This window comes from Vidua macroura, chromosome Z, assembly GCF_024509145.1.
Source record: "Vidua macroura isolate BioBank_ID:100142 chromosome Z, ASM2450914v1, whole genome shotgun sequence".
In the NCBI taxonomy this organism is placed as follows: domain Eukaryota; kingdom Metazoa; phylum Chordata; class Aves; order Passeriformes; family Viduidae; genus Vidua; species Vidua macroura.
In genome coordinates this window covers 17107038-17131330 of record NC_071611.1, presented here as the reverse complement: position 1 = coordinate 17131330, position 24293 = coordinate 17107038, and the positions used below count along the sequence as shown (strand labels likewise).

The 24293-nt window shown below is 38.0% G+C and overlaps 1 protein-coding gene across 1 annotated transcript in view; it reads left to right on the top strand.

Moving 5' to 3' along the window:
* ADAMTSL1 (ADAMTS like 1) overlaps nucleotides 1-24293 on the top strand; it is a 400259-nt gene that overhangs the window by 275814 nt on the left and 100152 nt on the right. Inside the window, exons 6-9 of the mRNA XM_054002970.1 lie at nucleotides 1434-1560; nucleotides 6926-7000; nucleotides 9829-9986; nucleotides 23701-23812. Coding sequence (XP_053858945.1) covers nucleotides 1434-1560; nucleotides 6926-7000; nucleotides 9829-9986; nucleotides 23701-23812 — 472 coding nt within the window. The remainder of the gene's footprint in view (nucleotides 1-1433; nucleotides 1561-6925; nucleotides 7001-9828; nucleotides 9987-23700; nucleotides 23813-24293) is intronic.

The following is a 24293-nucleotide window of genomic DNA, read 5'->3' as shown; positions in this document are numbered from 1 at the left end:
GCTTTCATCAAGCTTGAATCTATAATGATTTAAATAAAATTAATTATATTTTCAGTATTACAGATAATCAAGGAAATACCTACTCTGCAGCTAGTAAAATAATGATGTTAGAAATGGGAATTGAATTCCTGAAAGAAAATACTGGTTATTAAAGCCTGCATTTTCATAGACAAATGAAGAGCAAGTGTCAAACCCACAAGTATATCTCACCCTAGCAGAGATGTGTAATTCTGCACACTCAGATTTGCACAAATAAGAAATATTAGTCTATGAATGTTTTAGTGGGCAAGTTACACATACAGCTTTTATAAGTCTTGATGATAAGTGACCTGTTTGCGCTCATAATTTTCTAGGACATAGTTCTCAGATTTAACTAAAACTCAGAAATGCAGGAAAAATTAAAGCTGAAAAACAACCTTATTTAAAATTCCTTGTGTTTATATATGCATTCTCTGTTTAGCTAAGAGCCTTAGCTCTTACAACCTCATTAGAAGTTATAGACAAATATTTGTTTATCGCTTACTCTGAATGCCAGAATGCTAGAAGACCTTTTATTTTCTAGTACTTACAAAGGTAATTATAACATTGTAAGGACTTTCTTGGATTTCTATTATTAATGTAAAAAATTCATAACTTGGATGCAGAACTTAAAGTTCAAGCAAAAGGCCTACATTAACACTGTGTTAAACAAATAGTCCATTCATTAATTTTAAATGTACTTAATTATAAATTACTATTTGATTCTTCTTAGAATAACAAGATTTTTGCATACTGAGAAACCTAGTTTATCTATTCAGCTCTTAAAATTTTTAACCAATCAATTTGCATAAAGGAATAAAGCCAATTTCAGAGCAGGTAATTATATTCATGCAATGACTCTCAAATCTTTTGCTGCAACCATTCCAGCCTTCTTTATCAGATCTTTTGCAATGTCTAACACAGGCATTGACAGTGTGGAAAGGGATTATTGTCAAACATAATTAAAACCACACAGCACATACCAGCTGCATAGCAGGTAAAATTTCAGAGCCATGTTGCTATTGATCCATGCTGCTCTTCATTTTATCTGTCTGCTTCCTATTTGTCTTTTTATCTGTTTCAGGCATTTTTCTTTGTGAAACTCTAAGAAGGGAAATTTCTGATAGGACTCTGACCAAGAAATGTTCACAATGCCCTAAAATAACAACCTCCAACAATACTCTTTTCTTCCTCTGGACTGCAAAAGCCATTGAGTACTAACCTGTTCCCTTATCTCTCGCCTGACTTCAGTGCACAGTGCCAGCCAGATTTGCTGCGCCTCTTTCATTGCTAAGGTACTTTATGACCCTCTAGAGATGCTAAGAGAGAAATTTAGAGTAATTAGTTGTAGACATGGATTGAGCAGTCAGTTGGTAAGTGCTTATGTTGAACTGCACATCTTTCTTTCTTGCCAGATTGTTGGCTGTGACCACCAGCTGGGAAGTGCTGTCAAGGAAGATAACTGTGGGGTCTGCAATGGAGATGGGTCCACCTGCCGGCTGGTTCGAGGCCAGTATAAGTCCCACCTCTCTGCAAGTAAACGTAAGCTGTTACTTCTGGTAGAGTGCCATCTTCACCTTTTAGTGAAGTTTTCATTTTTTACAGGCTAGATTTCACCCCACTCTTTCTCAGGCACCTGAATAACCATGCTTAGTTGTCCCCAAAGGTGCTTGCCTCTTGGGTTAAAGTAGCCTTGCTTAGACTGTTGGTCAGGTTGTGGAGGTGGACAGAGGCTTGTGGAAAGGTGTCGTCAGCATATTCCCCATCTCAGCTAGCTAATTGCTTATGAAGAGCAGGAGAGCAGGAGGAGTGGCTCTTCCAACACCACTCTGGCTGTATTAGCTGGCTACGCACAGGACTTAGGGCACACTGCTCTGAACAAAATGGTTTATGCTGCTCTACAGCAGAGGGGAGCCCTGAGGGGCATTTGGTGCCAACCTGGCAGAGTGCTGTCTCCAAGGCCTGTTAGCATCACGTGGGCCTGCATGCTCAGCATGGTCACTCAATTCTACGGGGAACTGAGGAACCGAAGTTGTCAGAAAGTGCCGACACAGGCTTGAGAGAGATGTCTACAGAAAAAGATGGCCTTTCCTGCATGCTGACCCAGCTTTAACTGAGAGTGATAATGTAGCACGAGTATGCCCCAGTGAGCAGATTAGTTTATCCTGAACCCCAGACAGATTTTTTCAATCTGTTTGTAGCACCACAGATTTTGGGGTAGAAGATAGGGTGTGTCTTGTCAGTTTGAAGGAAGGATTAAAAGATAGGTGTGTTTTCATGCCTGTGTAGACACACCTAAGGAATCACATGTGCTAGCCTGAAAACCTGCCCCAAGCCTTAGAGTTTAATCCTACCAGCTCTACCATTCTGGAGCATTCTGTTGCAATTGCTAAATAGCACATGACTTTAAAGATTCAAATAGCAGTGTAATATCTATTGAAGACAGTGTATGTATACTTGTGGGTTCTGTAATAGGAAAAGCTGCTTTTTACAAAAGCTTCTCTCTGTCAAAGAGCAACTGCATTGGTATAGAGCATGGCACACAGAGCAGCTGATAGCACAGTGCAGGTGTGGCTCATGTTTGCTGAGTGAGAGGGAAAGTAGAAGAAAAAAACGGGGAGGGAAGGGAAGGGAAGGGAAGGGAAGGGAAGGGAAGGGAAGGGAAGGGAAGGGAAGGGAAGGGAAGGGAAGGGAAGGGAAGGGAAGGGCAACTATTCTGTATGAAGGAAAGAAAGGAATAATCCTCATAAGATTCTGAAGCAGAATTGTACAATAGGACAAAGGAAATAATTCACAAAGATTTAGGAATGGAATTTCACCTCATTGTTAAGTTTTTTGCAATAGACAGGAACAGATTTGGAAACCTCCAGGTCATTTGAGATGTAATAGTGTTTGTGAATTTTTTTTGGCAAGTGTCTTTTCCTGTAGGAGAAATTAATTGTTTTTTAGTTGCTTTGTGGTAAAAAGGTGCTCATCTGTTCTCTACTGAGGATAAAGTCACTAATATGTTATGCACAGGACTAAAATGTTAGTAAAACACAGTACCTACTCCCAATGGTTTCCTATTAAATGTAAAGAAAGTTATATAGGTAATAGAGCAGATGGCTAAGAGCACAATCTTAGACTGAGATAAATGTGAAAAAAGTTAGAGAACTGATTTCTCAGACATATTTGCCTATATATAATTGTTATGCAAAGCTAGGAAAATTGTAGATTTTATGTATAGTCTGTATAATGTGGCATTATTTCAATCCCTGCTGTAAACATACATGTTTTATACAACACTGTGAACCTATGAATAATAAGTCTTTTTTTAAATTGGGTTTTTAAAAATCTTAAAGACATAGTTATGAATCCCCTTTATATGTGTGAATTAATATGTTTTGGGGTTTTTTTGTGGTTGACTTCAAAATTATTTATGTAAATGTTGTGGAAATTTGAGATTTTAAATGTTGAAATTCTTTCAAAAAACTATTGTGTTCATTTTCTGCATTTATGCCAGCTCTGTTGGCACTTCATCTGTGTCAAGATCTTGCTCATTTGTCACTATAAACGTAAATACACTTGCAAATCTGCAATCAGGGCCTTATTCATTTTATTTATTCAATCATTTAAATGACTGGATTCACTAGCTGATTGCTAAATTTCAAGTTATCTTTATAAAATAATCCTGATTTTCTATAATTATGTCTATTTTATCTGTGGTCTAAACAAGGGATTAAAAGCCAGGCTGCCATGCAGCATTAGAAAAATCAGAGGGGAAATGTACCTCAGTGACTAGATATCAGCAGTGACTAAGATAATTGGCCTCACTTGGGATTTTTGTTTCTCTAAGAATAGAATTCAATCCTGAGGACTGTTCTAGGGCTTGGACAGTTGACCTTTACTCCAGAGCTGTCCCAATAGTTTCTGAAGCTTTTATATCTCAAAACCATTCCAAACACAGTCTTGAGCTCATCATACTAAAGTAATTTTCTCTTGGTGCTCACATCTGGTTCCCTTATCCCTGTTGTTTATATCATGCAAAGGCATAAGAAAGAAATTCATAGAGCTTTTAAGCACTTAGCATTTCCTACAGAAACAGCTTCTCCACTATTTATAGGGGTAGTACACAAGTCCCAGTGGCCTCAGAGACAGAAACATTGTAGGGCGGGATGTAGTGTGATGCTGAATTCTAACTTCTAACTAATTTCCACTGAATATCAGTAGTAATTGGGAGATAGAAAAAACTCCATTTTTCATCATGAGAACTGACAAACCATTTGTCCAAAATCCAAATTAAAAATCCAAATTAAAAATCCAAAACTAGAAGAAACTTCTCTCTGGTGGGAATCTGATGTACGTACATGACAGTTAACTGTTGCCTAAAACCTTGCACTTTCTTCTCAGCCTTGAGCCACTGTCCTCCCAGTTATCTGGGACCTTTCTTTGCTTCTCTATGCATGGTCAGAGAAAACCAACCACCTGTTAAAGCATTTTGTTTCTTTTCCACACAGCTGCTCAACAATCTGTCTCTCTGCATATTGTTGGGGATAGCTGTGACTAAATGTTAGCCTGCTTACTTTCACATCTCTTCACAGGAAATGTCTCCTCCTTATCACTGTTAACCTCAGGAAATTATCCTTCAATCCTCACTGCTTCTGCTTTGTAAAAGCAGGAAGGACTGTGATAAGCATAAATCCCACTGAGCTTTGCATTTCACATAAAGCGTGCTAGGATTTCAAATGGAGAGCAACTACAAGATCAGGTGAAATATAGTCCTAGCAATACCCTGGGGCAGGAGATGCAGGCTGAGAATATAAGCTCACATGGGCTTTAAACTGTTTGGGTTTTCTGTGACATGTCAGTGAGTTGTAACTCTGCAGCACAGAGCTTGTAACTGAGAGACAGTCAGATATAATCATGGCATGAGACTGTCTTTAAATAAGGCTTGTATAAAAATCATTAGTATTGGGGTTTTTTTTTAATTGAAGTTACTGTTTTTTCAAACTCAGTCCAAAAAATGCTGTATATATACAGCAAAATTATGTGTCATACTCACGTATTTTGTTCCCCAATGGATAAAATAATTTATCCTTCTGGCCTGAATGCTAGAATGGTACCAATAAAGCAATACTAGAATATTAGTATTTAATTAGGTTTTTTTTAGAAATTGAATTTTTGTCTTTCCAAATAGAAAATTTGAATTGTGTATTGATATGAAAGATTCCTAGCTTTACTAATAAGTGAGGTATCAGAGATGTGAATGAGTAAAACATGTGTTGAGTTTAATTCAGCCCAGTTACAAAAGACATAGACACTGAAATTCTGGATAGCTTGAGAAAACATACCAAATCAGAACTTGAAAATGGGACATGCTTCAGAAGCACCTGAAAATTTGAACAGTTTTTTGAACAGTTTTTTTTATTTGAACAGTTGCCACACAACTTTTGTGGCACTTAGAGAGACTGCTTACATTTCCACCTCTCTTCTGGTGTAGTAAGAGGCAGCAAAAGTATGAGTATTTCATCCCATAAAGCTTTGAAAAGTAAGAGTGTCAAGAATTCCTATGCTGCATTACAGAATTTAAAATTTAACTAAAAGGGTTTTAGTTCACATTTTTTGAGATATTATGGGATGAATGAATGTTTTGCTTAAAAGTTTATGTTTCTGGTAGTGTTTCCTCTCTCTGTTGGCTCGCCACCTTTGATGTAAAATGACAACATCAACAACTATTTCACTAGTAAGTGACAATCCTGATTTAACTGGGTTCCAAGAGTTTTCCCAGTTTTGTCTGGGCAGAAGTGTAAGACCTCAACTCATATATTTGAATGCAAGATAAAATGTTTTTATTGTCTGAGTTGGCCTCACCTGACAAAGCAAAACACTGTTTTGAGAGCAGAGCTGTAGCTCCTGCTAGAAGACATTTCATAACATAGATGTGAGCAGTTCTAATGAAGAAATAGTGAAAGAGACGTTTTCCTCTCACGTCTACCACCTTCTCATTCCCCAGAAAAATCCTTTTAGGCATGCGTACCTTTTCTTTCCCTGCTTCCATGGGAAGAAGGCAGAAAGGATAGGGAAAGGTGAATGAAATGTGCTGGTTAATCCAGGTCAGCATGCTCTAGGCAGACCACTTCATAACGCAAGTATAACATTTTGTGTTGTCTTTCTGTGTCTTTGTGTCTCTCTTCAGGACATTTCTGAGGTTACTGCCTCTTTAGAAATGCTGACCTAACTAACTTTCACAGCTGCGTGTGACCTATACATTAATTCACACCTTGGTTAAAATGCAGTTGGCAAAGCTCCAAGGGCTTCATAAGTGCAAGATCCTTCTTTAATGCCTATTTACATGACAGTCTAATGGGCTTCTGCTTTTCCAGGGGCTTTCTGCTAGCAGTGTAGAAAGGGAAGCAGAATTATAGCCCTTATAGTCATTAAAATAAGACATGTGAAAGGGATAAGTGAGAGCACTAGGACACCATCATATAGCATGGATAGCATCATGGAGAAGCTGTGGGGTTTAAGTGGGAAAATGTCAAGTGAGAAATGGGAAAGCTATTCTGGTTAAATATCAGAATAAGTTTATGTTTCTCTACTTTACCACAAACATTGATTCAAAATACTTAAAGAGTTTTAAGTGGAGTTGTGATGAAATAGAAACTTATTAGTTACTTATGAAAACCATAAATAGTCGTGGAGGAGTTTGAGATAAATCAAATCAACAGGTTTAGATTCTTCTAAGCAGAAGGTTCTTACTACATTTAACAAGTTTCCTTTTCAGATTTTTAGTAATAAGTCTTGGCATTTTTAATTGGTCCTAAGGTTTTTCTTTTTACTGCCTTGTAAACACCTATTTCAATGCTTATTTTAAAACAGATGGGAATTTCCTTGCTTATTTACTCCATGTGTTTTTGCATTCCCACAGTGGATGATACAGTGGTTGCTATTCCCTATGGAAGTAGACAAATTCGCCTTGTGCTGAAAGGACCTGATCATTTATGTAAGTAGAAGAAGTTGGTGTACCCTTGTTTAAGAGAGCCTTGGTAACCTGCAGTGCTCTGTTTATACTGGTTTCCCTCTCTCAGATCACTGATTTCAATACACAGATGAGTCTCGCCCTCAGAAGTTTTCCTCAGACCCAATTATATCAGTGGCACACTCTTTCAAAGCCAACAGTGCAGAGTTCTTTGTCCCTCAATAATTTTTCAGTCATTTCTGCTTGCTTATCCTTTGGCTGGCTCACTTGGTGTCAAGTGCTTTTGTTTGAAATTAATAAAGTACATACCACTGAGTGAAGAGATATTGAGAACAGTAAAGGATAAGCTTCCCTGCAGCTCAGCTCAGCCACCAAGCTGCTCATGACTTTAACACATTTCTGCTATGATCTTTCTCTCTCCCTTAGATACACATATGCACTCACACCATGTGTGTGCACATGCACACACAAACATAAAATCACACTCTAAAGATCTGAAACCACATATAAAAATGAAATCTTGTTCTTTAGCAGAGATACTGCTCCAAGGAGTTAAGACCACTGAGTTCTGTTAGCCCATCATTTGGCTATAACACTTTCATGCTTCATCTGTGTATCCCAGTGACTGTATATCCCTCTTTTCTGGGAGCAGTCTCAGGATTTGCTGAAGGCAAATCCATTTATTTCATTAATAGAAGCTCCTGGCACCCCTCTCTCTCATCTTCCAGTGCAGTAGCTGCTCACAAGCTGCTTCCTTTCTTGTCAGCAGGAAATTAATATTAGAATATTAGTAAATATGATTGACTGTAAGAATAAAACCCCAAACTGTACTGCTGGACCTCTCAGTAGCAGAAATTATTATAAGATATTTCGGGCTACCCTTTTCCTTATCCAGAAGTCTTTAGGAATTTTCTGCAGTACAGACCATTTATGTCTTCTGTGTTTGTCAGTGTAGGTACAAACATGAGTGTCGGCAAAGGATGCAAAACACCAAATCATTTCACTGCCTCCATATTTTCTTTCACCCAAAAATTTTATACAGGATATCAAAATAAGGGATGGCTTACTAGTCCTGTACTATAACTCCCTACTTGTGTTGAGAAAGCACTGGGTTCTTCCGATTTAAAGTTGTGGATAAAGACCAGCAAATTAAGGTTATAAACCAAGAAAAAAATATATTTTTGTTAAAAGTTCAAATGCTGCCTGTACCTCAGTTTTAAGTGGCCCTTTGGGTATTCTTGAGCTGCTCCAGTATGGCTGATATTATTTTCCCAGTACATGACATGCACTCTTCCTTATTGTCTTTGAGAGATATTCTCTTCCAAGGTAGAAAATTTTGTACTTTTGTTATTATTTCAGTGAAATTGAGCTATAAGAGCTCAGAAAGAAATGAAATTTTAGCTGAAGAGATGGATCTAAAGCTTCACTCAGGCCATATCATATTTCATTACAAAAAGATTTGAATCAGCAAGGTCTGCCTCAGTCACTGGTTGAGATTTAGATTAACTGCACTGTGTAAACATGAATAAGTCCAAATATATCTCCTTCTTTTTTCAGATGTCTGCATGAATCTTTCTGTTCACCCATCAAAGGATTTTATATATGTATGAGCTAAAGTCAGTTTCAGGGGAGGGAGTATTTTCCCCTGTGAACTTCAGTTGTGGGAGAAGTCAACAGGAGGCTGATTATATATACACAAGTCTTAAGACCATCTTTATTCCTGTTGCATGCAGCCTTGCCAAAAACAAATAGATGGCCAAGTGCATCACAAAGGAGGAGACTGGTCTCACTGAAAACCAAGGAAATCATCATTACAGTGAAAATTCTTAGTGTTGTACTGCCTCAGCAACTTCCTTCATTAATTAGTTCTCTTAATCCATAATGAAAAGCAGTCTAATTAGCAACTTAATATATGCAAATAAAAAGCTCTTCTTTTTTTTTTTTTTTTTTTTTTAAGATTTCTTTGGAAATATATGTCCATCATAGATTAATAGTATGCCTTAGCTGCCTCACTGTCTTGGAGGTTTTCTGCCTATATTCATAAATATATGTGAAAGGTTTTCAGCTTTGAAGTTTTTCGTGATGAAAGGCCCTGTTGTTTTTAAATAACTACCAGAAACTGTTTACTCGTGAATGTGCTGTAAAGCATAATCTGGAGTTGGTAGAGAGGCTAGCTGAATGATGAAACAGACCTAGTTTCTGTCTGTTGACTTCTATTTAAGAAATTATCATTACTTTTAATATGACAATCAGAAGTACCTACTACAAAACAATATCTGAATTAATGCCCTTTTGGGGAACTGTGAATACAGAGAGAGGCAGATGGAGATGAAGCATTCACCTTCCCCTTCTACTCCACTGGGATGGGCCAGACTGCTTCTGGAGAGGAAATGGGACTGCTGTTACGCTGATCTTTCTTTCCTGAATATCCTGCTTTCAGTTAATTGTCTACCACAACAACATGTGGTTAGTGACCCACCTTTGAACTGAAAGAGGGTACAGCAACTTAGCAGTGCTCATAGGCCAAGGTCTGAGTCACGCTCCACATAGGAGCGTGACTTACTGAGGGTGAGTTAAAAAAATGGCGAATATGCCTGACAATGAATGGATTAGTATGTCTGGAAGAGAGTAAAAACATGACCTATGAGTGAGGAAGGAACGTGAGCTAAAAATCCAAGGGTTGAACAAAGACAAAAAGCAGATGGAAGAGAAAAAAAAAAAAGGAAAGTGTGCAAATGTGAATAACTATGGGAAAAGAATTGCAATATTACTAATTTTTGCTGGGTTTTTTTTCTGCACTCACTTCAAACTGCAATGCTCTGGTTTCCTGACAATTTTTTTCTGTTTGTCAGATTTGGAAACTAAGACTCTCCAAGGCGTGAAGAGTGAAAACAGCCTCAGCACCACTGGCTCCTTCCTTGTAGAAAATTCTAGCATTGATTTCCAGAAGCTTCCTGACAAGGAGATCTTAAGAATATCTGGGCCTCTCACTGCAGACTTTACTATCAAGGTAAGGGTTATTGGTCATTGACATCTTAGAGCAACATAAAGACAAGATGTACTAGGAAGATTAAAGAGATTTTTCTAGATCTTAATTTTCCAGTAGATGTTTATCACAAAGCCTAATCCAGGTTATCTCTTGAACTCTACATGTAATTCTTTATGGTTGTATATCTGATGAAAGCCTCACTGGAAACTCCTCAGGAGAGAGAGACTGCATTTGTGTCAAGAAAGGCATAGCCAATATATGCCCTAAAAAGAACTCATTTCAAGAAAAGACAGAGTACTTTCTATGTGCACTACTGAGGTACTTATAAATCAATGGGCATGCCATTATCTTCATCTGTGATAAGTAGAAAGATACATTTTTGGCCCATAGTTTGTTGGGTGTATACTAGTGGAGTTGCACAGAAGACTGAAAAAAAGTGAAAAGTCCCCAAGCTCTAAAATAAATGGGATAACTTTTCTTGAGAAGTTGTGGCATCATTTTGAAGTTCTGCTTTTTGTTGCACTGGCAATAAGAGGAAAATTGTTTCTTCCCATTAGAGCATTTCTATTCTTCCAGGTAATATAAAACACATTGCTGGAAGCAGTGCACGCATTCTGTCGGAAAACAAACATACGAAAATGAACATTTGGGAGTTGCAATAAAATAAATCCTTTTTCAGTAGGTCCAAGGAACTTGAAGGATTTCAGCTATAAAACTGCAAAACCTGTATCATGTCCAGGACTATGTAAATTTTTCACTATGAGCTTCAGAGGTAGAAGACATTTGCTTTAACCTTGAGCTAATGGCAGCTAGAGGTTTGAACAGTGAACTGGAAAATGTCCTAAGTGATTGTCCTGGATTAAATTGATCTGTGATGGAATGGGTTAGCTTGGGAAGTAGCACAGTCCTGTAGAATGTCCCCTGTCCATCGTGGTATGTTAGCCGCTGAAAAAGTAAATTAAAATTTTCAGAACTCGTTCACAGGGAGAAGCCTGGACTAAGGAATATGTTCCTTCCTCTTTGAATGGCAGAACAAAAATGTCTTGCTAAAATAGATACTGTTCAATTCAAATATCTAAAACTTATTTACCTCTTTTACAGATGATACAGACATTTCGAACATCAGTTCAATGTAAACCATATTTCTCACTTTGTTTTATTTCTTCTGCCTGTGAATTTCTGGCAGCCTAGTTATAATATGTTTGTGGGAAACAGCTAATCACATAGACCAATTATCCTGCAAGGGCAACAGGAGGGTTGTACTCTCTTCCCTATATTTCCACTGTTGTCTTTTATGACAGGGAAAATACCTTTATCCCTTAGTGTTTGCATTTCCTTCACTATCAAAGCAAGGTAAGAAGTGCTGGTTAAATCAAAGGAGTACTCAGTAAAAATGATGACAGTCCGACCAATGTGAGTGTACAAGCAGGCTAGGCATGGGCAGAATAGACACTGCTGAATTGAGGTGAAACTATTTTGAGTTCTGCTATGTGTTTGCATCTTTGAAAGTCAGAGTAACATGACTCATTAGGTGTTAAATCTATTGTCTTTTGTGGATATAGAAAAATACACCAAAAACCCCCAGCCCACTGTTCATGGTTGTAGGATCTTTTCTAAGATTAGGATTAAGTTTTGCATTGGATTAGGCACCAAAATAATCTCTTCTCTTGAATCACAGTTCATTTTTTAATCAAGAGCTATAGATGACACTTTGGCTATTGCTTCATGCAACACAGATATTATTTGGCACTATTAAATTATTTTTCTAACATTTTTTTTTTCTTCTGGATATTAATTTTGTTAGATTTTTACCAGATATAAGCATGCATAAATGCATATACAGCTGTATGCAATCCAAGATGCATAGCAAGACAATCCAAGACAATAAGGAAGATGCTACCTTTCAGTTATGTCAGGCTTGGAAATTGTTTTTCATACTTGCCTTATCCATGATGATTTTCCCTTCAGGTTTTGAAGTTAAAGTACTTTTCTTTGAAAAAATCAGATTAAATATTTCTCTGTGGTGTTAGTAAGCTGTCCTTACAAAGTGGGATCTCTTTGGGTGTCAAGATTTATTTTCCTGGGCCAAGGCAGATTTTTATGCAAACAGATCTAAATGAATTTGTAGATGTAGCAGAACTCTAGTTTTAGAATCATTGTTCCCCGAATTATTTTTGTAATCCTTTTCATTTGACTCCGAATGCTCGTATTCAGACAGGTCAAGTTAGACAGCTGGATATAATTCAGAAGTAGAAACTCAATGTGAGAGTTGACACTTAACTTTATTGGTAACACAAAGTGCTTTAAAATTGCAAGAAGAAACCTCATGCTGCTCCTAGAGGAGCTGAGTTGTATAATTGCTAGATTTCTTTACTGTGTAATAATCAATGGTACATTCCCCGTGTGCAAAACCCTTTGCAATCTTTTCACAAGATGTGTAAATAGTAGAAATAATTCAGTAAAACTGCTGTATTTAGAAGTTGTTATCACAAAATTGAAGCAGGAGCAAAGCTTTTCATATTCTTATTTTTTATACTGATCATTTGAGAATTATAAGTCTCCACTGTAAACTTAAATTTTTGAAAGGTAAAAGACCTGCCAAATGTGCCAGTAAACTTAAATCCCACTAGAATTACTTTTCCTAAATTCTGATGATTTTTCTGTTTTGATGCTTTCAGTACAAAATTCTGGTTTACATTAATAGATATACCCCTTTCCTGTAAGAAAAATGTGTTGTGTTTGACATAATCCTGAAGAAATGAAGGTCCATTTTCATTTGGAGATCTGTTTCTGAGGTCTAGAGATAAGAGTAGTAATATCACAAAGGGGGGCATGTCCTTTACGGCTGAGCTGCCCCTGATCTGCTCTGTTGCTGGTGTCACGTTTGTTCTCTTGCTGTGCTAAAACATCTCCTCTGTTGATAGTGTACATTTCAGACCCCAAACAGAGAATCTTGGGGTACTCAGTTCATGTCATGCATATGCTCTCCTTTGAGCAGGATGAAGCAGTACTGTCAGATGGGGTTTACAGATGACCATATAATGAGAGCAGACATCACCAGATGACTGTAAATCTGAAATGCATTAGTGGCAGACATACAGGAACCACCAGTAGCAACTGCCAGTGAAGGGTGAAGCTGGCGAAGCACAGCCTGTTGGGATCTGCTTCACAGGCTGATTGTTGCACAGCTAGAGCCTTAATCCTGTGGCTGAGATGTGAGCCAGCAAAGACCAGTGTGTTTAAAACAAAGACTAGTGAAGGGTACTATCTAGGCTTGGGTTTGGTTTGAAGGATAAATAATTGTAGGCCTAGATCTAGGCTGGACTATGTTGATGTTGGTTTTAAATCCCTGGTATCGATGAGGTATTCATAGTGTTTACCCAGACCAAGTCTTTGCATGAGCGATGCGTAAAGTTGAATTGCACAAATGTTCGTCTGGAGGTTTTTAGAGGTATTTTGATTAGGATTGCATTGTATTGGTGTTGTCCTTTTGTAGTGCTAGGGCTGACAAGCCTTGACTAAGCACTACTGCCAGGAGAGACTGTCTGGTCCTGGTTTTTTGTGCTGGTGGCTGGGGTGTGCTGCTGGCTGATTAAGAAATAGAGTGGACTGGGTTCATTTGGGCAGAGTTACAGCTGAAATTAGGGCTTTGACCACCAATTGTCCAAAAAGTCATGGAATGCATCTCAAAAGTAGATGCTGAATTACACAGAATTCTAGAGCTAGCCAGACAGCTGTTGGCTCAGCTGTAATCTGGCATTGGCAGAATGTAATGGTGAGATAAATGCATTTGATAGCAGTCCAGGTTAGCAAAAGAAAATAAGACTGGGGCTTAGTCTAGACTTCCTGGGACTTGCAAGGGCATGCAGGAGATAATGAATGTACAGGCAGCCAGCTGGCAGAGAGGTTGATTGGCCTTGTCAGTCTAGGGCCAGGGTTGTACTAAAGGTTACTTTGAACAAGGAGCACACAGTGATTTACTTTGTGACATGAAATAAATTATTTCAGTATTTGCTTTAAGGCACAGGCCAAGTGATGCAAATTTGCTTGAGCAGCAAAGAGCTACTGTTTATGGTTCACATATTGTTGGATATTTGAGGTATTATCATATTAGGATTGGGAGTGAAGACAGTAAGGGTCTTCTCTGCAATTTAGTTCTGATGCTGGCAGAGGTTTCCAGAAGAGATTATACCTCATATTTGAGAGAAGGCTTCCTATCAGGTGGGAAGTGGTGAAGAATCTTGGAACCACTGACAGCTTGGAGTTAAGATGGTGCTCCTGGAAGTAGATGAGATAGAATTAAGCCTAGTACACTGAAATAGCAATAGTTAAAGTTTAGTGTAACTGATTCAATTTTTGTGCATCTAGAAGAGATCAAATATTGTCAATCTGTTGTAAAGCAAAAGTACCACTTGAGATATATGTCTTCATGAGGTCATTTTGGCACACTGCAGATTGGATTTAGCTGGAAGCATGTCTGTATCAATGGCTTTTATCAACCTATGTTTGCATTCAATGCTTCTTTTCCTAGTAATAGTCATAAAAATCACCCAATCTGATCTCCTCATATCCAAAAAAATACACTATTTTTGTAACAATTTCTAGGTCAAACTCACAAGTAATGACCAGCCTGAAAAGAGATGCAATCATTAATTATCTTGTGACAAGTTCAAGAAAATTCTTTTTATTCCTATTTTGGTGAATGAGGTGAAATGTATGGAAAACCATGAACTAGATCTTTTCAAAACAATGTACAGCTTTTATTTCATATCATCCTTTTTTTTTCTGTTCAATATAAATTATTTCAATGAACAGTATGTAGAACATGATTATTTTCCTAATCAATATATTTGACCTTTAGGCCACGCAATGATTTCCATAATACACTATGTAAAATGAGGAATACATCTCATTGTTCAAAACTTGGTGCAATACTTCCACTAATTCTTTCTGTTTTCCCACTCTGAGAAACAGGAAATTATTACTACTGTTTACCTCCTTTCCCCTTTACTTCTGTAATTGATATCTCTGTCATGATCATTTGCCTCTTTCCTAGTGTCTGCATAGATTTACAGGATGGTTTGGGTTGTAAGAAACCTCAACGATTCTCTAGCTCCAACTCTGCTGCCATGGGCAGGGACACCATCTAGCAGATCAACTTGCTGAAAGCTACATCTAGCCTGGTCTTGAACATTTCCAAGGACAGAGCATCCACAATTTCTCTGGGCAACATTTTACAATGTCCAACCATACTCACACAAAATAATTTCTTCCCAGTATGTAAACTAAATTTACCCTCTTCCAGTTTAAAACAAATGTTCTTCATCCTGTCTCTATATGCCCTTGCCAAAAGCCTCTCTCCAGCTCTCTTGTAGCCACTGTAGGTACTGAATGGTTGCTGTAAGGTGTACTTGGAGCAAATTCCCCAGGCTGAACTACCCCAACTGTCTTGATGCCTTAAGAACCTAAAAATGAAACAACACACACTTTCAAGATAATATTAGTATAAAAGGTAATACACAGGCTGGTCTTTATTGGAGGCCTCCAGGGGCAAATATGGAAAATGTCCACAAAAGCCCACCCACACAGGGTGAATACAGATTACAGGATATTGAATACAGAAGTTTAGTGAATTAGCCTGTTTGGCAAAAAACACAAATTAGGAGCACCAGTGGTGATGCAATTCCTTCCCCAGTCCAAGCCCCTTTCAAATCCTTCCCCCTTAGATAAGCCTAAACTTTGTTGATGAAAATGTGTCTTGAAGAGCTGCTTTTTAGCCTTGGTTCCCAGAAAGAGCCAAGATAGAATGGGGGCTTCGGAACTTGTTTTGTCTTTCTACCTAGAAAAATACTGAAGGTAAGTTACAATAATAGGCTACAAAGCTACAAGTATATATGTAAAGAATACAGAGAATATATGAAAGAAAAAGGCAAAAATAATTAGGCATCAGTCTCAGCCTTTTCTCATAGGAGAGGTGGTCCAGCCCTCTGGTCATCTTCATGTACCTCCTCTGGACTTGTTCCAACAGATCAGTGTCTTTCTTATGTCTTACTCTATTTAATCGTTACTTTTTATCAAAGATGATCCATAAAAAGTTTATCCTTATTTCCATTCTCTGTTCTTTCCCTGGTTTCATTGTGATTATACAGTCACAATTAAAAAAAAAAAAACACATAAACATGTAATTTGTGACTAGTGTTTAATTACATAGATGTATATTTTGAAAAAGTAAATTTCCTGTCAATAGATCTATAGTTTTATAAAATGTAATAAAATTATTTAATGTCTATTTTATAGAAAGAGATATCTGTACATAAATATATATGTTGAAAAAGAGTGAACTTACATTCTACAATTACTTGAAAGGAAGTTATAATGAGGTGGGGTCAGTCTCTTCTCCTAGGTAACAAGTAATAGGACAGAAAGAAATGGCCTTAAGTTGTGCCAGGGGAGCTATAGATCGAACACTAGAAAAAGTTTCATCGCCCAAAGGCTGATTAAGTGTTGGAACAGGCTGCCCAGGGAAGTAGTGGAATCACCCACTCTGGAAATGCTCAAAAACTGAGTTCATGTGGTGCTTAGAGACATGGTGTAGTGGTGAACTTGGCAGTGTCAAGTTAGTGGTTGGACTGGATGATCTTAGAGGTCTTTTCCAACCTTTATAGTTTTATGTTTCTGTACACATAATAATCAGGACAAATGGATTCTACCTGGCTGTAGAATTTCTCTCCATTTTTCTTCCTTTCTGCACAATTCTATTGATGTTTTTAACTGATGCTGCACCCTGAGCTGATATTTTCAGAGGAATATCTAAAACAACCCTATTATGTTTCTGCATAGTAAAAGCTAATGTGGACAACAGTTTTGTATATAGTTATCATATATAGTTAATTGGGGTTTCCCATAGACATTATTTCTTTTTTTTTTACTGAACTCGAATTTTAGTCTCTCAAAACTTTGGGTGCTTTCACAGATGGTTTAGGCACCATTCATAAGCCTTTAGGCACCATTCATATGCTTTTTCATTAGCAAACTTGGTAAGCTCATGGTTGACACTTTATCCTGCTCTTCTGTGCATCTGGCTAATAGCTCATGCCATAGCACATATCCCTTAGGGATTCCACAGTCTTCATCCATTGCAAAAGCAGGTTATTTGACCATTATTTGTTGCCCAGTCATCAGTTCATGGGAAGATCTTCTAGGATAATCTGTCTAGCACCTTTGGTGAAGGACCTAGGAAAAAACCTACCATTATTTTTTTTGACAAAGTAAACCAGAATGCTCAGGAAAATTCTCAGGGTATTATTGAAGTCATGTTTTCTTTTTACATTCTATCTATTCACCCAATAACTGAGCTAGAAGATATTGGATGAACAGTCATGAAGACTACTGGACTCATTAGTCATGAAGCGCCTTCTGAAAACTGTTACAATTTTCTATCTGTATTTATGTGTTTTAAACCACAGTTTATGGATGTAAGTAGACTGAATATGATCAAATGTGATTGGATTTGTGGTTCCTGTGCTCAACCAGTACATTATTTGAAACTAGTGGGTGGATGTTGTTTGGATCTGAAGATGCGTTACCTTTAATTTTACATACTTCTTTAAAATACTGCTGATCTGAAATATACTGGCAAGTTTTAAGGCAGTAGAGACAGTTTCTTAGGCATGTAATTTTCTATACCTCTGACAAAATGCTATTTGTAGTTTTTTTTCTTTTCTTAATCTGTAACTTTTGTTTACCTATATCTCTCAAAAATCAGTCACTTTTTGGTGCTGTGAAGGCTTGTTGCCAACCTTGTTCAGTTTTCACAATTTTAACAATATGTATGTGTGTGGCAAGAAATGCCCTTTCAATTTGTTAATTTTATTTTTATACAGTATCTATCAAAATAGGATCCTCTTTTTACATTGATTTATTGGATATTGCCATTAATAAATTAAGTTCCATAAATATTCTGCAGTGATGATTAAGGTGGCTTGTTTGAAGGTGAATTCTCTTACCCTGGTTGTTGATGGTGGTGAAATGGTCTTTCCACAATGACTGGGAGGTTAGTATCAAAGCAGAGACATAGCACACCTGGTTTTGCTGTATTTGGGGTTGCCTTTGGTTCCATGGAATGATTTTGGTCTTCTCATTTGAGAAACATCGTATTTGTTGCACTTACTAGTGGATTCTCTACAGGTGGTTAAATGTTATAGCTCCTATTGCATGTTCTATTGCTGCCATCTATCCTAGCCAATCCACTGCAGTGATTTTTTCTTTTTTTCTTCTTTTAGGCAGAATAATAGAAATGGTGAAAGATTTGAACCTTCTAGTTTTCTATTTTGGCTTTGTGAGAGAATTAATCTACAGGCTTTTTAACAGACTTATCACCTAAAAAAATACTGTTTAATCCAAGACTGGGGCAGAGTGAGAAAGTTCAATTCAGACATACTTTGTAAAATACGTAGATCAGTGACGAGGTCATTTCAGAGTGATTTCTCTGGCTGATTTAGAGGATTAAATTGACAAGCAACAAATGGAGCTGACTTTCATAAGAGAGACAGCCCTAAAATCAAAGTGATCCAACACAGGACTATCACAGTCAGGAGATGTGAATGCAGAAGAGGACAGTAGATATGTTCCCTGGACCTCAAAGGCAGAGATCCTTTCAGCATTCCTAGGGAATGACAAGGCAAACTCAGAGGCATTATGGTGTAGCCTTGTCTTAAAACACATGCTTGAATGCCTTCAGCATCTCTCATTATTTACATTTTATGTACTTTTTATGTTAATTTAAACAATCTTGTAAACTATTTTCCCATGGCAATGTCTGACTTCTATTTCTTTCAAGAACAAATTATTAACAGGAACAAATCTCTTGTACAACCTCCTTTATTTTTCAGGGCAAGATATAACTACATACAACCAGCAATATTGAAGCACTCTAGGTAGAGTATTTTTTATACTGACATGAGAAGCACAAAATTACATTTGTCATATTTCTCATTAATTACTTTCATTAGTATCAATCTGATGATTTGGTATGTGGAACTTGCAGAAAGCATTCAGAATCAGAATCGGAATCAGAATAATATCGGAGAATCCATTAGAACTTTTCTAATAAGCATGGTGGCATGGAGCTAGTTCGTACCAGGCCAGATCAAGTTGTGTAAGACAAAATTTACTGGAGCACTTCCAGAGGAAGACAACAAAACTGGTGAACAGCCTAGTAAGTCCTATGAGGAGTGGCTGAGGGAGCTGGGGTTGTTTAGCCTGGAGAGGAGGAGGCTCGGGGGTGACCTTATCACTTTCTCTGACTGCCTGAAAGAAGACTGTAGCCAGGTGGGAGTCAGTCCCTTCTCACAGGCAACCACTGACAGGACAGGAGGACACAGGCTTAAGCTGCACCAGTGGAGGTCCAAGTTGAACATCAGGAAGAACTTCACTGGAAGGGTGTTCAGGCATTGAAATCATCTGCCCAGGGAGGTAGTAGACTCACCATCCCTGGAAATATTCCAGAAACAATTGGACATAGTGCTGTGGTTTATTTGACATGGTGGTGTTTGGTCAAAAGTTGGACTCCATGATCTGGGAAGCCTTTCCAACCTTCATGATTCTATGATTCTGAGGTACAAGATAATAATTCCCTTTCTCTGTCCCCATTTTGGAACACACACACAAGAAAGAAATGGTGTCTTTCCTCCTCACCTGCCCCCACCTGCATAAAATGAGAACATTTTATTGAATACACTTTTCATGTCTCAGCTGTACAAGTAACACTAATAATTACTTGGTTATGACTGCTGGTTATAAAGTGCTGATTAAATTTTGAAACTGTCCAAATAAACTACTGCAGTTTTGTAGGTCAGGCCATATGTTCTTCATAGAACAAAAAGAAGTGGTTCAGGTATACACTGCCAAAATCAAGCAAGAAATGGTTGGCTTTTGGGAACTTTAGTTGTTTGGTTTTATGTGAACTAATAAAATTTTGGAGCTGTAGGAAAAAACAGCAAACTGCAAGGGTGAAGACAGATGTTGCAGTCTCTTGTTCATAGAGCAGATCAGAATATCTCAAAAAGATTACACACCTTTCATGTTCAATTTTTTGTTTTCTTGTTTTCATTTGACTTTCTGTGACATGTCCCAAACCAAATCTGCATTTTATCAACTCCAAACTTCACCTGAGCAACAGTTTGTGCTTCTCTTGCATCATCCTTGGTAGGCGTTAACAAAATTAGTATAAAAATAGTCTAAAAGATATTTTTTTCCCAAGGTCTTTCAACAGAATAAAAAAGTTAATTCCGTTGATAGTGACTGTAGGCTAGACAGTGGATATTCTGAAGAGTCTAGTTTGAACTAGTTCCTTAGATGACTGGTGTTATTCTTTGGGGTCGACAGCCGGCTGAACATGAGCCAGCAGCGTGCCCTGATGGCCAAGAAGGCCAACAGCATCCTGGCCTGTATCAGGAATAGCGTGGCCAGCAGGAACAGGGAGGTCATTCTTCCCCTGTACTTGGGACTGGTGAGGCCACACCTTGAGTGCTGTGTCCAGTTCTGGGCCCCTCAGTTTAGGAAGGACATTGAGACGCTTGAGCACATCCAGAGAAGGGCAACGAGGCTGGTGAGGGGCTTGGAACACAAGCCCTATAAAGAACAGTTGAGAGAGCTGGGGTTGCCTGAAAGAAGAGGGTAGCCAAGGCAGGTGTGGGTCGGTCTCTTCTCCCAGGCCAGTAGTGACAGAACAAGAGGGCACAGTCTTAAGTTGTGCCAGGGGAAGTTTAGGCTAGACATTAGAAAAAAAAATATTCATTAAAAGAGTGATTAAGAGAATCACTCTTTGCAATAGTCTGCTCAGAGAGGTGGTGGAGTTTCTCTCTGTGGAAGTATTTATAAAAAGACTGTACATGGCACTCAGTGCCATGGTTTGGTTGATGAGGAGGTGTTAGGTATTGGGCTTGATGTTCTCAAAGATCTTTTCCAGTCAAGTTCATTATTTGATTCTCTAATTCTCCGATTCTGTGAAACTGGTAAGGGCTGCTTTGATGTTAGGAATGCTCCAAATTCCCTTGAAAGTTAAACAAAGTCAAGGATGGTATCTGGGGAGTTGCCATGCACAAATACAGGGATGAGTGCTCTGCAAGATCTGGGTACTTCTGACTTCAGCTGTTAAGAAATCTAGATAGGATTTAATTTGCAAATATAATCAATTGCTATTTTTTCTAGTTCAGTTACCTAAGTGTGCAAAACTCCTTGTTATTTAGAGGACTAGCTTAAGGTTCTCAGGTGATGGTCATCTCTATTTGGATCTTTAGCATTCCTCATAGCTACAAGGGTGTTGCTAATACTGCAAGGGTTAAAAATTTCATCATACTACAGAGCTGAGTATTTCAATGTGTGGGAGTTGGCCCTGTGCAGCCAAACCATGACATTTCTTACAGCATTTAGTCTCACTCTGAGTTTTTCAGGGCTCAAGTAGCCAATGATGTTTTTTCCTGGATAAAGATCTTAGCTTTAACAAACGGTCAAACAAAATCAAAAAGAAGTTTTTGCTATGTGGAATCACAGTTTATTCTGTGACTCTTCTGCTTACAATACTCTTTAAAAATACACAATATTGTGTATGCTTCTTTTATTTGCTTGTTTTGTATAATTTGAGTTTATGACTGTGTCTCATTGTAATTCTACACCACCTATGTTGTTATCATGGCTGTATTAGTGACTTCCACATTAAACGGGAAAAGATGGTACATCTGTCTTTTCTCTGTGTCAGAACAGACAGATAGCTTCAAACATGCAGGAATAGTCTGCAGAGAGAGAGGAACTCTTCTTTCTTCCTGATTTTTTTTTTCAATGTAAACTCTTTTTTCCTCCCCTTCATTTTATAGTAGCCCATGTGTGAGCTCTTGGTCTTTTCTTCACAATTCACTGCGGACCGTACTGCTGAGGAGATCTGAGTTTAGGAATCACTGATGATGCTTAAAAAACAAAGAGTAAAAGCAGAATTCTCCCCACAGAATGCCTTTCCTGCACATTGAGATCAGAGACCTCCCCAGATGGTTTCCAGCACAACAGAACGTTTTTCCAGGAGTGCCTGAAGCTTTCATGAGCCCAGAAAGACCCTTCTGAAGTGTGTAATTAATGCCCCATCCCCACACAAGGAATTAAGTATCCTGTTTCTGACACACATTCAAACAATATTGATCTGTGCAAAAGGCCTCCCATTTGCTGAAGCAGTTGTATTGCTACAGCTGCTTTGAGTTTTTTTCCTTTTGAGAACTGACATCACTGTTTAATTAGAAAAGGGCAGCCTTAGTCTCAGTGGACCAGACCTCGTACACACATCAATATTCTTGCCCTCCTCCTGCTCTTCAAGATATATCTTGATTTGTAATCATGTTGCTGTCCATCTACAGGGGAAAACAAAACAAACAACCCAAGTTACAAAGTTCATCTCAATTTGTCATGTTTTTGCTTCTGTTTCACAGACCATTCTTTGACAGTGTTTCTTGGTGTTTGGAAAGAGAGAAGGGTAAGGGAAAAATGGTGTTTCCAAAAGTAGGAGACTCACTTGGAACATGAGAGAAAAAAAAAAAAAAAAGAAAAAGGGGCAGTGGTTAAACAGTTTAAGCTGCCTGAAAAAAAGGTGGGAGGATTGCTCCTGAGAGCAGCAGTACTGTCTTGCAGAAGGGTCTATCTTTTCTAGCTATGATTTGGCAGTTTTCTCTACTGTGATAGCATCATGTAATTGATGCAGAGATGCTCAAGCAGCACTGAAATACCATGTCCTAGGACAAATAATCAAATAGAAGTTTTTAGTAGCAGATTTTTGTTCTTCCCTTGCCAGCTGTTCATGCAAAGGCATAAAGTTAAGGACAGGTGATAACCTGATGAGATTTTGAGGTCCTCATAACTGGATTAATCAGCATAGATATCAAACAGGAAGGATCTTTTACTGGGCAGGGTGCAAGTGGTGCTGCTTTAATGGTATGAAGGTCTCTCCTATTGCAGTCCTTGCACTACAAACTCTTGTTGATGTGGGTCATCCATTCAGCACACCTAGTACTGAAAGCATGCTAGCTTTTAAGCTCAGATGGCTTCTAGGCTCTAAGGAGTTTTGCAGACATGCACTTAGCCCCAGCCAGGATTCCGTGCCTATGACTGAAGGAAGCATTTTTACAGGAAAATAAAGTAAGCAGAAGAACAAACTTCATAATAATGACAGTGGCACAAAGGAGAATGAAATAAAGACCTGACCTCAGGAAAAAAAAAACAAAAAGTGAATTAAAGTTTTTATAGTGTTTATTATTTTTCACAGTGCAGCCTCCCATGTTTTACTCTATACTACCAAATGTATTGTAACTGTTCAGAGACTGTTTTTTGAGAAACATTAAAGATCTAAAATCTATGTCCATGTGTCAGGGACACTAGATAGGGGAAGGTGATTTTCTAGTTCATTAAGCATCAGCCCCTATCCTCTGTCCCTATAAGATTATTCAGTAACACTAATCATACATATGCTATTTACTCATTATTTCAGAATGTGGTCTCAAAATAGTCACTGATTATGCCCAGAAATTTATTTGACTGTGATTTTGCCACCAATCAATGCTTTGTTTTTGTATTTAGTTTTCCTATTGCAAAGTATATCTAGTATTTCATGAAGCTCCAATCTGCAAGATGCTTGTGGTGGAATACTTCTTCACAGCATTTGTGTTAGGTTCACTCTTTGATATAACCTCTTTTTCAGATTCATTATACTGGTGCTGCTGACAGTTCAGTCCAGTTCATCTTCTACCAGCCAATCATTCACAGATGGAGGGAAACTGATTTTTTCCCTTGTTCAGCATCCTGTGGTGGAGGTAATGAATTACCACTGTATTTCAGAAGCTGTCATCTGCATACATTACCTGTCCCAACTGCTGCCCTGAGTTTTGGACCTTAAAAATAGGCAAAATCTAAAAATTTGAATAGTTACAACTAAATGAAGGGAGGGATTTAGCAAAATGGTAGTAGCCTGTAGATTTTCAGCATTGTGCCAGACTCTGTGGATAAAGGACATGTTGATGGCTACATATCTGTATTTAATGCTATAGCTTTCAGACATTCGGGCTGATGGGATTTGGGCCTGGATTTGGTAAAACAAGATGTCTCCATTTGTCCCTGTTCCTACCAGCAGGTTTATTCTCTATACTGAAACTAAGGGTGGACTAATTCTTGGTGACTAAGAAACCTCAGCCTTTATTTTTTGTTTGTTTTTTTCTGAATTTTTGTTTGATCATACTGGTTATCTTCTGTTTCCTACTACATGTGATTTACATTTCTGTTTTCAATCTGGCCTGT